Raw genomic sequence first — 15438 nt, 5'->3', positions numbered from 1 at the left:
AGTGTTTTCAGTCCACCTACTGTGGGGGGATAGCTACAGCGGACATAGAATCTTACTACCATGCCTCACATCTATTGATTATTATCGACTGGTGGTATGGTATCCAAGACGATTTCGCCTATGCATCTGAGAGATGGATGAAGGGTGATGCACATATTCTCTCTCACTTGTTTTTGGGAGGAGATAGGAAAGAACGTCCCCCAGCGATGAGGGTGGTCTTGAATTTGTGGCGCTCCTCCCTACAACAGGTGGGGTGGTGGAACAAATTAATGGAATGGACGCCTCTATGGAGAGGTAGGCAGCTTTTGCAGGTATCTACACTGCAGAGGTTCCGTCAGTGGGACCTCATTATCATTTCTACACTTTTGGACGTAATGCACAGAACGGTCTTAAAGTCATTCCACCCTCTCCAAACTGACTCAACTACATTCTAGTCTGTTTCATAGATATCGCCAACTCCACCATGCTCTGAGCCACTAGATAGTGGACCTGGCATCCCTGCCTGAATTCAGTCCATTAGAGGGCAAAATACTCAAGGGCATCTTGCACGGATATACCAAACACTCTTGTCCAGTCGACCTGATGCATTCCGGGCCCTCCGGACTGCATGGAAGGCAGGTGTTTGCGTTCTGGAGAATGAGGACTGGATGGTGGTTCTAGGGACATCACGAATGGCCGTGATAGCGGGCCCAGTCTGGCTCATACAGCTCAAGTAGCTCTACAGAATATACTTCATGCGACAAAGACTCTGGACAAGGGCTTGATAATGTCCTGACTTGTCTTCGGTGTGGCACAGAGGAAGGCACATTTTTACACACAGTATGGAGCTGCCTGACTCTACAGAAATACTTGTGTGGAGTGACGGCCTGCTTGGGCAGGGTTCTTTCCTGGTCAATCCCCCTAAACGCTAACCTGTTATATCTTACCAGCAATTTAGGTGGCAATAGATATTGATTGTCTGTCTTGTATTTAGACCCGACTCTGGCAAAGCGGGACATAGAATGGGAGTTTTTATGAGACTGAATTTTATTTGTGGATTTACATCCTGTTTTATTGAAGGATGTTGGAAGGGATGGTTGTGTTCGTGCAAACATTTGGATTTTTCTTTGAACTTTTAGTTAATAATTGGGTCACAGGTTTTGTTTTTGGCTTAAACTGCAAAATCGATAGGATAAAAAAAAAAAAAAAGTATTGTTGACCAACAGTCTATCTCGTGCTAAATTAGACTCTGGCATGGAGTCACTTACTATTCCCATTGATAAACTTTTCACATTGTGCGGTGTTCTGTATTTAGGTAGCTGCTGAGAAGTCAGGTTAGGAATGAATCTTGCAGTGTGCTTTAGGAAATGCCTACTGACCAAATCATGGGCATTTCGAGTTGAATTTATTTCTCCAAAGAACCCCCTTATGTGATTTTTGGTTTGTGCGTGCATCTTTATTTGTTGATACCCATATTGGTAGTGTACCTGCAACCTTTAGTGTCTGAAGGACATTGAAATCTACAATGTTAAAACTGATAATGAGGCTGGGGGATTGCTTACCAAAATTGCACGAACAGGCCTCTCTTTCCACTTTAGCATTGATTTTACTTAATTGCGCTGCAAAAGAGTTGTCAAAGGATAGGTAGACTACTGGTACACTTACATGAAGTCGGCACAAATTTATTCTATAAAACAAGCAGCATGCAAAGAACCAAAGAGGACCTCGAAAAAGAAACAAGAAATGTAAACGTCCAGAATCCAATAGACCCGCCTTCTGAATCTAGAAAACATGCTGCTGTTCAAGTTAGGGTATGTGGGTGAGAGGCCAGCTTAGAAACTCATACAGACTCCTTTGTGTGTTAAGTCAGCTTACCTAGGAGCAACAATGGAGGATTTGAGGAACCAAGAATTGATTCTGAAATAGCAATGCAGTTAAAAAATGTTGCAATACTTTTATAGCTACAACTATATACATAATATGAAATAATATAGATGAACTCAAGACATTTAAACATATTTCTAGCATGAGTTATCGAGTGTGTTGAAAAACGTTTGGAACCCACTAATAACAAATACTCCTGTGAGTCCCCCGGCTTTCTCAGTTTCCTGGCTCTAGCTAGTGAGTTGGCTTTGAATATATACTTGGAGGATCTAAAAAACCTATCTCCATGCTATATTTGCGTCAAGCGCAAACATCACAATTGTCAGCGATAAAATGATTGCTTGTATCCTTCAGCACAAGTTTATTCTGGAAAAGAAGCAAAGCGTGATATTGCAGTTCAAAGCAGCAACATTCTCCCCTCTATCAGCTGTGAGCTTCTAATGCTAACTCCCACCCCCCCCCAATTTGCATGACTATATAGATTTTCTTAATTCATGCTTCAAACAAGAGAGCAAATATCAGAAACTGAAACTTTGATAGCTGGTGAACATCTTCCTTATGAGAAGACACAAAAACGTACCATGAAAAAGATACCAGAAATGCAAACCTCCAGATGCTAATAGTTGTCTCTGAATTCTCGTTGAACAGTGCTAAGTATGCGAGTCCGGCCAAGAACAACAGAGGTGTGAAAGCAGTACAAATATACACTAAATGGGCAAACAGAATGGCAGTAAATAAACCAACAAGGTGCCCACTATTTTGGTGATTTCAAAGCGGTTTGGTGCAATTTCTCAGTTTTTTTGGGTTAGATCATCATGGAGCAGCACAGGAAAAGCTAAAATATGTTTGCTGATGTCACATGGAGTTATTTCATTGCAAGGGATCAATAAGACAGACACAACAAAAGCACAACACATATAGGTCTGTTTTGTCCGTGCTTGTGCTGAGAATGGGCCAAATGATGCCTAGCAACTACACAAATATTTGCTTTCATCTGAGGCTTGTGATTTAAAACACCACACGAACTGTTGATGCCACATCCTGTTCGAGTGTCAATAGTACTGATGCCAACTAATTCACTTACTCTGCATTTAAATATCTTTGGTAACAGCTTATTAGAAAACACTTATTGTAAAGTCACCTACACTTGGTGACTATCCATGTTATGCAATCCATGCAAATATCTAAACCAATTCCATGTTCGACAATACAAAAAACACAGCTGATCTTGTAGTACGTGGTTCCCTTTCTAATGTTTGCTAGTATCACTCAAATCCTTCCCAGCACCAGCTACCTTTTAAATAAGACCGCTTCATTGTATGTATTGCTCTAGAAAAAAAGGTATCTAATTTAGATCCAAGATCATGGGATCCAAATAGAATTCTCCTTCCACAGATTGTTTAGATTAAATATATTAATTGCCCCAGTGGATATGTTGCAATTCTGTCTCGTGGACTTCTGTGCCACCTTTTTATAGAATTACCAATCAATAGAGTGTCCAATGAAAATTCACTGAACTCAGTGATTTTGAAAATTTCCTGCACCTCTTCTTTAATGAAAGAAGTTTAATTTGTTTTATTATAAGATAAGACCTACCACAGTTAACTTCTCTACTTGAGTTCGAATAAATTCACCACTGTAATTTGTAATCCAGTTAAGCTTAATGAAAGTGAATCCCAAACCAGCACTGGCCCTTTCTCTCTCTACCTAGTAGAAAATAGATGCTGCTTGCCCTCTCTCTTGCTTCATTGAACTCCTTTTTCCACCCCCAGCAGCAGTTTCTGCTTGGGCAGCCACATAGACAGTTTTAGTTACCCATTTTCATCGACCACAGTGCAACGTGAATTTATTGCCATAGTTGCTGATGAAAACTCCGCTCTCCATTTTGTTTTACTTTTTGCTAATGTCACAGGCTTGGATAGATTCATGTTCTTTATGTTGCCAAATTACTCCTGTGTTGCTGTATACATTACTGAAGGCTGTTTTACCTGAAACCGTACGACTAGTTTTCTGTTCCAGTGCTTTTCTTTGAAACGTACTCTTGTGCAAAATATTTTCATCTAAAGTTAATGCTATGGAGATTTCTGTTTTTGCACTAAAAGGACAATTGGTTCCACAAAGTGGTATTTTTCAACCTTTTGTGGTTGAGTTCCAAGGAAAGCTATTGGGATTCCATTGCTTACAGGTATGCCCAGCTGCGAAACAGTTTCCTGTGGCATTTGGGGCCATTCCACAAAATCAAAAGAAGCATGTAATGCTGTTATGAGAACATTCTTTTTATAAGGCTGATTTTAAGGCTTACCTATTTTAACGTCAGCGGTATTTATTTTTGGACCACGTCACAAGTTATTTCTGATTTTGTGACCTTTTGCTCTGATTTGTTCTACTTTAGCACCAATGTGTTGTTTTTGATACTGCTTTGGTACTCATTCCAGAAGGTTACCTACATATTGGGGTAGGGTGAATCGTGCCTGTAAGATTAAAAAACTGTAACCATGTAATTCTAAAGAATTTCCAAAATGCAGATGAACCTGAAAATCCACTTCCATATTTAGCCGAAATTTGCAAGTTAGTTCTGGTTGTTGCTTCTTTAGTTCTAGCATTCATTGTTACAAAGTGCATATGGGGTAGATTAGTGTGGAATCGCCATTTTTCTGTTTATTTTTTTAATTTTTATAATTTGATGATTCTGCCAATGCTAGAGAAGAAATTGGCTCAACATCTTTCAGGTAGTCATTGTGCATCCTCAGGTAAGTTTAACCTTTGCCTGTAAGTGAGTAAAATATAAAATGTGTCACTTATGTGAGGGTCTCGCTCTACTGCTCATAGAAAACACCCTGCCCTAGAAAGAGTCATACTTTGGAACTGACTCATCCACTTGTTTGAAGAATTATGCTCAAACATGACATTATGCATTCCCCTGAAGAGTCATATATATGCAATTTCTTTCAAGTTTAATGAGCAAAATTTTTAAATAACTTGTCACATATATTTTTGGGGGTAATTTCCGATTGCATGGATAGAAACAATTATTGGGTGTATTTCTCAGATGTACTATTGTGTGTACAACGGGATCAATCGTGCTTTGTTTTCGGCACAGTAGTACAGTGATACTTTGAGTTGAATTATTGTTTACAATGCTAGGCTGTTAATTCTATATTTATTTTTTATTTTTTATTTATTTTTTTAGGTATGGAATATATGAACGATGTAGAGAGCTGGTGGAGGCAGGTTATGATGTCCGACAGCCAGACAAAGAAAATGTTACTCTCCTACACTGGGCTGCAATTAACAACAGGATTGATCTTGTCAAGTATGTATCATTTTAAAAAAGTGGCGAGGAAAAAAATGTATGCTTTTAAATATAGTTGCTGGAGCATTTTCCAGATTCATTTTGTTTTTCTCTTTGTTCAAGTATTTTGGTGTTTTATTGAATATCATCTTTCATTGACTTCAGAGCAGTTCTTCCTCTGGTAGTTGACATGTATGTGACACTGAATGAGGAACTCATTGGTGAAACCAACATGAACTTATAGCTTGTGAATTATTGGCAGCCATATCAATCAAGAAGCTGGTCTCTTGATTGCCTGGGGAAGTGGTTTGGTTTCAGATGCTTGGTGATGGTATCCTATTGAACCTGCTCATTGTTTAGCCACTGACCTAGAACTCAAGATCTTTTGGGACAAAAGTATGTTCTTGCAATATTGTGTTAACTGCCAAAGGACGTTTTCACTTTAGGATCTAAATTGGTCCATTTTACAATGAGATCATGCCGAATCTCCTACTTTTTTAATTCCCTAGTGATCGCAACATACCAGACCATATGGTTCGTACTTCTACTGACAAAAGCCAGTTTAAACCCCCTAGGACACAAACCTCTATCTCCGTTTCACTATTTTTCTGTCTTGGGGAAGATACTAGAGAAGATGGCGTTCAAGCATTTATCTAGATAGCGTACAATGAAAATCCTGGGCCCATGACAGACTGGGTGTTGTCAAGATTGTGGCTCTCAAATGACTCTGGCCCAGCCCTGGTTAAAGTCGGGCTGATCATCGACAATACTGGTATGGATGTGATCCTATAGGATTTACCCCCACCCTGATTTTGATATGGTGAACTATGGGCTGATCAAGGAGCAGTGAGGCACCAGATTGGCCCTTCTTATTCTTGACAGGAAGATTGTATTCATTGATCCTTCCTATTTTTAGGTTGAATAAATGAATGGTACCGTGTGTGATTCTTTGTAGATATCAATGTTTCAAGTATTATTTAGTATGTACGGCTGGCCGTTATCTGCCTTAATAAGAACCTTTGGTTGTCGTATCCTGTCTTATGCAGACAGTACTCGGTTGATAGTTATTAGGCTGGACAAAGGAGCTTCATCCTGAACTGCCAGCATTTTCCTTTGAATTCAGATATATGTACAGTTGTCTGTCTAGCTGTTTTTTAAGGGTATGAAGGAGACTTGTGCAAAGGACCATAGTTGTTCAGACTTGCATTTGAGAGTAGTTGTGAAAGCAATTTCTATTTACAATGTGGTAAATCCCACGGCTGTGCATTTTGTTTTTACACTAGCCTCCGGATCAACGAGTCCAGGACATTCAGGCTAAGATTCAGATGTTTCAATCTCTCCCCTGGATCTATCCTACAGTGGCTCTGTAACTTCTTGGCCTCCTGCAGCCTGCTTGTCGACAGTGCTAGATAGTGCAGGGGGGACTGCAGTGGGATCTTAAGTCTTACAGGGCTCAGCAACAAAGAGAACATGTCAGATTGCATTCAGGTTTTAAGGAGACTGCAAGAGACATGCACTGATGGCTGTTTGGCTGGAATTGTACTGGCAGCAGACACCTCTTCCTACCCCACCCAGACTGTCAGTGTTGACACATGAATCACTGCTGGGTTGCGGAGTTCAGCTTGGAAGGATGAAATTCAGTGGACACTAGTCTCTGACGGATATACAGTTCCATTTCAACTTGTTGGAGTTGCAGGCCATTTACTTAGTGTTGAAAGCCTTCCTTCTGACCATCAAAGGAACAACACAACTGTATGTGATATTGCAGGAAACAGTGTGGGTAGGGTCCTGTACCACAAGACTCTGTCTCTCCGAACTGGCTGAGATATCAGGGCATTTCCCTGGTTATGAACCACCTAGTAGGATCTTGCAACACAAGGATGAAGTAACTTTACCGGTGACTCCCATCAGATCACGAATGGCAGTTACACCTTAGGTAGCCCAGGATTTCTTCCTGCAATGACGTGAACCCTGACTTGCTTTCATCACCACTGCAGTGAACACGAAAATTGAGTTCCCAACAAACTGAAGTATACAAAAAGTGATGGATGAAGTGCTTGGATGAATCTCAGCCATTGGGAATTGTTCTGGCTGCATCTCAGTACATTATTTTGCACACCACGCCACCACAGTTTGGATTCAGCCATATGCAAATCAGTCTTGACCCTGCTGCAATGGGAACAGTCCAGCCCAAATGGCCAGGCCAGGTCCTTCCTAAACAAGAGCACAAACAACCTAAGACCTGTTTTCGCTGATTATGGCTCATCTGCCAGATATAGTTTGGTTCCAGTGACGTGTTGTGCACAGGACCCGTATATGGGCTGAGGTAACATGGTGTGCAAAGTAACAACAGACTGGGAGTAGTAACTACTAGTGGCTGCGAGTCATTCAATAATTCCACCCATCACTTTTTTTGTATACTTTGAAGTGTTATTGTAAGTGGGACAAGTATGCACAGATGTGGGTCCTGTGCACACTGTGTCACTGGAATCAAGCTATACCAAGCTGATGAGGCCTAACTAAGGCGATGCTGGTCCTGAATTTCCTGTATTCCGCTTCATTGAGTGCCTGGCAGTTCAGCTGGACTGTTCGCATTGGATCAGGGTCAATACTTATTTCCATACGGCTGGGTCCAAAATGAGGTGACATGGTGTTCAAAATAATGATGGACTGGGATGCAGCCCTGATTAATTACCAGTGGCTGAGATTAATTCAAGCATTCCACGCATCACTTTTTGTTGTATGTTTTGGAGTTTCCAACAAGCCATTCTGCTTAGACTCTGTGGAGTTCTGGACTCTTGTATGCCTTCCTGCCTCTGGTGTCCAGTGTTCTAAAGAAGATACAGACAAATGGACACAAGTTAGACTGGGCCAGTAGAATGTGGCACCCAGAACTTCTGGTCATGAACTTGTCCTTCCTTCAGGCTGCTGCTTTGGGAGGATGGGTGATGGAATAGGTTTGTGGCTGTGTGTGGTTCCCACAGTATGGGCCCATTACTTGGAAAGCTGTAGAATTTGTTTGTTTTTGTGTTCGATTTAGCCCAGCAAGGACTTTCAGTGGGCGCTGTTAAGGATTGTTTCTCTGTTCTTTTAGCCTTTCTGCATTGATCGGACCAACCATTCTTTTCTAAGTTTTCTTTCTTAAAGGTTTAATGCATTTGTTTCCACCTAAACCCTTTGTGATGCCTTAATGGGATCTTATTTTGGTGCTCACATTCTTAATGTGCACTCCATTTGAGTCAATGCACAACTGTCCTTTGCGTCTCCTGACTATCAAAGCAGTCTTTTTAATTGCAATAAATTCATCTTGACACGTGTGAGCATTAGGCTGTTTTATTCTGATCACCCTACACCTACTTCTTTTCGAACAAACTGGTGTACGGACCAGAGCAGGGTTCTTGTCGAGGGTTGTGAATCCCTTTCATGTCTGACAGTCCATTACTCTTCTAACATTCTTTGCTCCGCCTCGCTCCCCTCAAAGAGGAAGACAGATTCCACTGTTTGACTCCAAAAGTGCATTGAGCTTTTATGTTGATCTCACCAAGGACCTTTGGGTGGATTATCAGCTCTTTATGGGATTCTCTGCTCTTTATGAGATTCTCTAGGGCACAGACAGGCAAGTTATTGAGGAAGCAGACCATATAACGATAAATAGTCCTTTTTATTAAGATCTGCTACATATTGGCTGAGAAGCTGCTTCCAAAAGGTCTGAGGGCCTTCTGGATTTTATTTGTGATTATTTTTTAAGAAATGTTTCTGATGAATTTTGAAACAAAGCTTGTCTAAGAATTGTACTCAGACGGTAAACTGTTTTGGTAATTATTATACATGTTTGGTATATTGTATATTTTCATTAATACGTTTTAAAAATAGTAATTTATAGCAGAAATTAGGTTTGTATATATGTGGAGATAAAAATCTGTGAAAATCTGTCTAGTGTAATACTATCCTAATTATATGGATTTATTAATTTTGCATATGTGTTCTTTATGGAAGATTTGTATGGTAAATAGTTGTAAAAGAAAGCTAATCGTAGCTCAAAAGGGCCCTGATTCAGGGTCAGGGGGAGCCTAATTACGCGTGGAATTTCTCTCACCCTGATTCAGAGTTGGTAGGTTTTCCCAAACCCAAATTTTCTGGGTGTGGGGAAAACCAGGCCTGATTCTCTCCCTATCCCCCTTTTGTCTTATTGTTCCTGCCAGTGATTCTAGTTGGAAAATTTGCATGAAGTTTTACCTACAGCAGAGTCTAAGCCTTGGTCCCAGTTTTGTTTTTTCTCGGACTCCCTGTCTGAAGTTGTATACCCCATTCCTATCCTATTCTTCCACTTTCCACCCAGAGATACCCCCATACATTTACCACCTGCTCAGAATTCATATTAAATGTATACATCAAACCCCATTCATTTGGGAATTCCATGTGATTTTTATGACTGCAAAATCCATCCCACATGGTAATTCACATTCAGTTGCGTTTAACTCTTTAACTGTACTAGGGTGATTTACTACATGTGAATGGTAAATGTCCATGATTTCCCCCAAACCCTGTACATCTAACTCGTCATTGAAGCCTTTGTGGTAAAGTATTATGATGTCCTTTGCCTACTAATTATTGGCTGTTTTGAAATGTAGAAATATAGTGTGCTTTTTTTTATTTTAGGTACTACATATCAAAAGGTTCTATTGTGGATCAGCTTGGAGGAGACCTAAATTCCACACCACTCCATTGGGCTACAAGGTGAAATCAAAAGCATGTTTTACATCTTTGATGTTTTCTAATTATTTTAAAATGCAATGTGATTAACTCTTATTAACTGAGGCAGTCCTAAACGGAACAACAAGAGGGGAATTTAGTAAGAGACACACTTAAAGTGCCTGCTTCACCTTTATGGTGGTGTGGGAGAGTTACAAAGGTGTGGAAGAGGCAGGTAGCCCAAGTCACCTTACTTTGGAACCCTCCTCATCTGTCTTCAAGCAGAACTAATGCTCTATATGTTTCTAAACGGAAATACAATTAAACCTGTTCTGACAAGTCTTCATAAGGCTCTCTGCAGTAAAGGACTCTGACTGGTGTTGCATTATGTGCAAAAAGATGCACTTGCATGCATCCGGAGTACTTCGCAGTGGCTGGGATTAATTCAAGCATTCCACTCATCAATTTTATTTTTGTTTTCCTACGTTTATTGAAAGGAGGCAGAATGACTCGGGGAGTTAAACTCTCCATAATGATATCTTATGTTATCAATGGATCATGAAGTTGAATCCCCAGCAAGGCTTATCCACACCCGTCTTAAATAGAGCTACTCTTTAGGAGATGTGCTATTTAGAGCACTAAAAGAATATGCCTTTTTATTATTATTTCGGCATAGCATAAATCTTACAAACACAAACCCTTTAACTTTGACACCCAAGTACCAATCAGTATGGGAGAGGCAGTGCTGGAAAGAAGTAAATGTCTACATCTACCTAGTGGATACCCAAGCTGTGATCTACTCCACAACCTACAATAATTACTGTTTAGGGGGTCGGGGTATGCCCTTTCCAGGCACTGGCCCGTTCTCCCTAACTGCAAAAAGACATTTTGAAAAATTGCCTCTGAATCACGATAGTATGCATAACCAAATTCAGAGGTGTATAAATATTCCCCTGGACCATTAACCTTAATATCCTGTAGACATTTAAAAAAGGAATAGGTTTCCTTCATCCCCTTTTTTCCCGTCATTAGATTTTACCATATAAATTGGGTCATAGTCAATATTCAATTAAACATAATCATAAGCTGCATGCAGCTCAGTTGTTGGCTCTGGGTGTTGTGTGTTTGGACAGCCAACAAATTCTATATTTCATTGAAGCAGAAAGGTCTAAGGAACTTAATCGTGCACCACCTTTGCAAAATCGACCATCGGTTAAACATTTTTTGCAGGTGAAAACATTGTCACCAGTTGATCATTTGTCCTACTTTCTTTGTGGTTTTTATTTCAACAGATAGTTGCTTTGGGAAAACCACGAGCAATCTACACAAGTAACCCTTGGCTGAATTTGGAATTCAGTATAGTTCACAGAAACGTATAGTTCTGAGTTCACACATTGGTTTCATATTTGTTTCCACCACAAACTGCACGCGAGTAAAAAACACCAAAAACTGGAAAATAGATTTCTAGTTAAAAAACTGCAGAAACAGTTTTTTTTTTTTTTTTTTTTAAAGTTTTCTTTTTTTCACAACTTTGCTTGTTACTGAAGGTAGTCTAGATGTCGATCTTGGAACAGCAGACATTTTGCTGGTAAGATTTTTAAAATGCTTGCACAGCACTTTCTTTGCACAAAAAACACCTCTTGCTATATTTTGGCTAATTTTTTTTTTTGCTTTCCTCAAGGGTAGTCCACAAACCCACTTGGTACTTAAATAATTATCAAAATGTCAGGAGAAAAAGGCACAGATTCGCCATGGATACGTTTTGTGGGGAAAAAAAGTTACGAAGGGTTAAGCGCAGCCTATTCCATGCATCAAAAAATTGAGCTCAGCATTGGGCAGAAAGCCTCAGCAGCTAAGGGATTAAGTCGTAGAGACTGGATCTTCTCTTTAGCTATTGTTCCCATGCATTTAAAGTATAAAACTCCAGTTAGCCTCCAAAATGAGTTATCAAAGTTTTGGACAGAAATCTTCAATTTTTGACAGTTTGGCTCCAATAAGGAAGCCAGATGTGTTTACCAATCCACTTTCTCTTTTTATTGTTTAATTGCTTACTCTTAACAGGATAGGTTCTTGGTCTTTCTGTGTTGCTAGGGACGGTTCACCAAAAAAGATTTAAGCAGCACAAAACTTTGTACATTTGTCCCTTTAAACGGATTAAAAAATATAATGGTTCTTATTTTGAAATTAAGAGATTCCGGTTAGTAGCTACTGTTCAGTTAATTCTAGAGTGTTGTAGAGCGAATTCTTATTCTCACTTGTTCACCATGCTTTTCAAGTAAATCTGATTTCAAATGCCTATCTGGAAGAGCTCTTGCACGTTGCTTAAGTTTGTGTTGGGAGCCAGATTACCCAGGACAAAACTCTTCTTTTTTTATTTTATTTTTTGTTTTTTTGTTACTTGAGATATATGTCCACATGCATGCATTCAGCTTTTGCGAATTTCCCAAAATGTGTGCCAATTAATGGTTTAAGGTAGCTTTCCGGCCCAACAACACCTTTGCTCCATAAACTCTATCCTCTGGATTCAAGATTGGAAGCCCGTTAATTGGGCTGGGCATTGTTTGTGCCCTTCCTAATGAATAACCTCTTACTTAGTCCTAACTATGTTGTCACCTTTCCCTTATTGTATAGAGATAATTTTCCAGAAATTTCAAAGGGGCAGAAATAAGGGGAAAGTAACTATAACCATTGGTAGCAACTCTGCTGTACATACTCAGTTTTCTCTTTTCAGTTAGCTTCTTCAGATTGGCTCCTTTTAAGCTAATGGAATAGAAATGTCCTTGACTTTCAGTCTATATTCAGTACTGTCGGATTGCAACAGGCAAGTGATATATCAGTTGAAGCCTCTTCCCACAGTATTCTGGTATAAATGTACCCCCATCAACTTAATCTCCTAGAAGCAATTTAAAATGTTATAAATGTGCCCAGCGATTAAAACCTTAAACATTGTGGTTCTGAGGCTCCTTTTAAGTATGCTTCACCTGCATTTTTTTTTTATTTGTTTATTGACACTCATACATGAAATATCACTTATTAGACCGAAAGCGGCAAAAGTTATGGTCAAGGAGTAAAGAATCAACATAATATTATTTGCATACAAAGACATTGCTCTGTCAGCAAATCATACAATGAAAGACAAGGGTGTGTTGCATGTGAGAGAGTTAGGAGAATATCCTAAGTTACCTTACTGCATCCAGTTCTGTTGAGGAGCAGTCATCATGCCCGTAATAGAATAGAACAAACTAACAAGGAACAATTAACAAAACCCCTTCGGCTAATGCCGCTCTAGGCAGCTTCAATGAGAATCCTCACGCAGGTCCCACCCAGAATCGGCCCGGGCCTCAATACGACCCAGTGTGTCTGAATGCCATTTGAAGTTGGTGGTCTCCAAGGCCTCTGTAAAACCGTAAAATTGGATTACAGAAGAATCTGTCACCTAGCTGAGTGGCTTGTGTAGTCTGTCAAACAATTTGAGTACTTAAATGTCCCAGAGCGTGGCAGCACCATCATCTCCTCGCAGCCGGCAATCATGTGTTATAGCGTCTGCCTCCACCAGAGGAGACCCCTGGAGCCAACATCTTAGCGTGGGTGGGTGTGTGCCTTCCAAGCTATAGTAATTAAGCATTTAAAGAGGACGAATACAAGGGCACTAGTTTTAGATAGTGTTTATCGCGCTCAGTGCACTTCGTGACCCCAAAAGACAGAGGAGTGGGTCTAGTGGTAACTGCATATCAATTACCTTCAACACCTGTTCCATCACCGGAGTCCAGATACGCAACAACGGAGGACACTTCCACACCATGTGCATAAATGTGGCGTCCACAGCGTGGGAAAGCCGGAGATACCCTTGGGGACTTTTTGTGGAGGCGGTGAGCTTTAAGATAGGTTTGGTGAAGATAATTGAATTGTGTAAATTTGAGGAGTCTCCCGCAACATTTGCTTAGATGTGACACCCAGACCCTTGCATTCACATCCCTGTATGCGTTGAGTGTATGTATGTAAGGTGGATGGTAGCAAGATCGTAAGCAGAATCTGTTTTAGATAGCTTTGTCAAACAGTGGAAGTGTAATGTTTGCATTCGTTGGGTTGAAGGGAGGAGCTCCAAGCATTGAAGTGTGGGAAGATGGAGACCAGGTACTCTTAGAAATCCTCTTAGGACCTTTTAGTGGATGATCACTGACCAATCCTTCCACAACACTCCTATTTGGTTCATGGTAGGGTGAGTGGGCACATTCTGTTAAGGCTGAGGAAGTTTCTAGACCGAGACTACTCTTTTTTGTTTTGCCCTGATTGCTAAGTCAGAAAGGCTAATGGCAGCCAAGTGCAATGTTATTAGACTTTATTGTGCCTATTTTTTGCTGGACCTCTTATTTGAAGCCAGTATCATCACTACCTGCAGTTAGAGCCATCACTTTGCACAAATCTTGAGTGTGCAAGTCTACACTGCAGGTATTTGAAAGGGAACAACCCCAATTAATTTGCTAGGCTTTAGACACTGGATCTGTATCCTCTAAATTGTAGTAAAAAGGTAGGACCCAAACCATCCCACTTGGTTCCAGTTTCTTCTAGACCAAGTATGACAGTGTTCCACAGAGTACTCCAAAAGATGCTGTGATCCATGGTTGGTTTCTGCATGACAGCCCATTTCTCAGATGTAAGAGGATATCACCTGGCATATGCACAACTTGCCCCCCTTCGAGCATGGGGGTCTGAAGAATTGGGAGCGAAATTGGTTTCGGGGCAGATCCCTAGATTAGCTCGGACTCTAAACTTTACAGAGCGTCAAAAAACGAGATGTTGGTGGAATCACTGGCAAGGCAGCGAAAAAGTATAAGAGCATTGGAAGAACAAGTATTTTCACTATTGACTCCCCATCCATGGGTGAGAGGGGCAGCTGTGTCCAAAATTGCAAGGATTGACTGAGCGAAGTCCGGGTCCTGCCATAATTTCTGTCAAGCATGTCTTTGTCTGTCTGATGTATGTTCATCCCTAAGTGACAAAAGGTTTTGAAGTTCCAGGGGAGCCTCTCCACCACCGGCGACACACGACATTCAGGTTCGACCCAGCACAGTGGAAAATTACAGGACTTGCCACATTTTGCCCTGAGGCCTGCCATGTCTCCAAAATGATTGAGCAGGTAGTAGAGGGCGGGAAGGGTAAGTGCATGGTTCCTTAAATACACCAAGACGTCATCTGCATACAGCGACATGGTGTGCCAGTCAATGCCCACCCTAATGCCCCATGCTGGGCCCCTAGTGCGCAACTGAACAGCCAGTGGTTCCATTGCTAGCACGAAGAGCACTGGGGACAGAGCACAAGATCTGGCAGCCAGTGCGGATCCTCGCTTGCGGGCGGTGTACAGTATCTTGACCCATCGTAGGAAGCGAGGGCCCATTCCGACTCCTTCCAACACCTGTAACAAGTAGGACCAAGCCAGCGCATCAAACGCTTTTTCAGAATCCTGATGGACCGCCACCGGACGATCCCCCCCCCCCCCCCCCTGGAAATTGCATCCATAATATGGCACATATGCTGCTCATTGCGGCACAAACCCACACTGGTCTGGGTGGACCAAGAAGCCAAGCATTGGG

The 15438-nt window shown here is 41.0% G+C and overlaps 1 protein-coding gene across 1 annotated transcript in view; it reads left to right on the top strand.

Annotated features, from left to right (window-relative positions):
- ZDHHC17 (zinc finger DHHC-type palmitoyltransferase 17) overlaps positions 1-15438 on the top strand; it is a 217794-nt gene that overhangs the window by 32546 nt on the left and 169810 nt on the right. The window contains exons 3-4 of the mRNA XM_069228795.1: positions 5054-5176; positions 9815-9892. Of these exons, the coding sequence (XP_069084896.1) occupies positions 5054-5176; positions 9815-9892 (201 nt within the window). The remainder of the gene's footprint in view (positions 1-5053; positions 5177-9814; positions 9893-15438) is intronic.

Source organism: Pleurodeles waltl, chromosome 4_1 (assembly GCF_031143425.1).
Source record: "Pleurodeles waltl isolate 20211129_DDA chromosome 4_1, aPleWal1.hap1.20221129, whole genome shotgun sequence".
NCBI classification, from domain to species: Eukaryota; Metazoa; Chordata; class Amphibia; order Caudata; family Salamandridae; genus Pleurodeles; species Pleurodeles waltl.
This window is presented reverse-complemented; position numbering and strand designations above follow the sequence as displayed.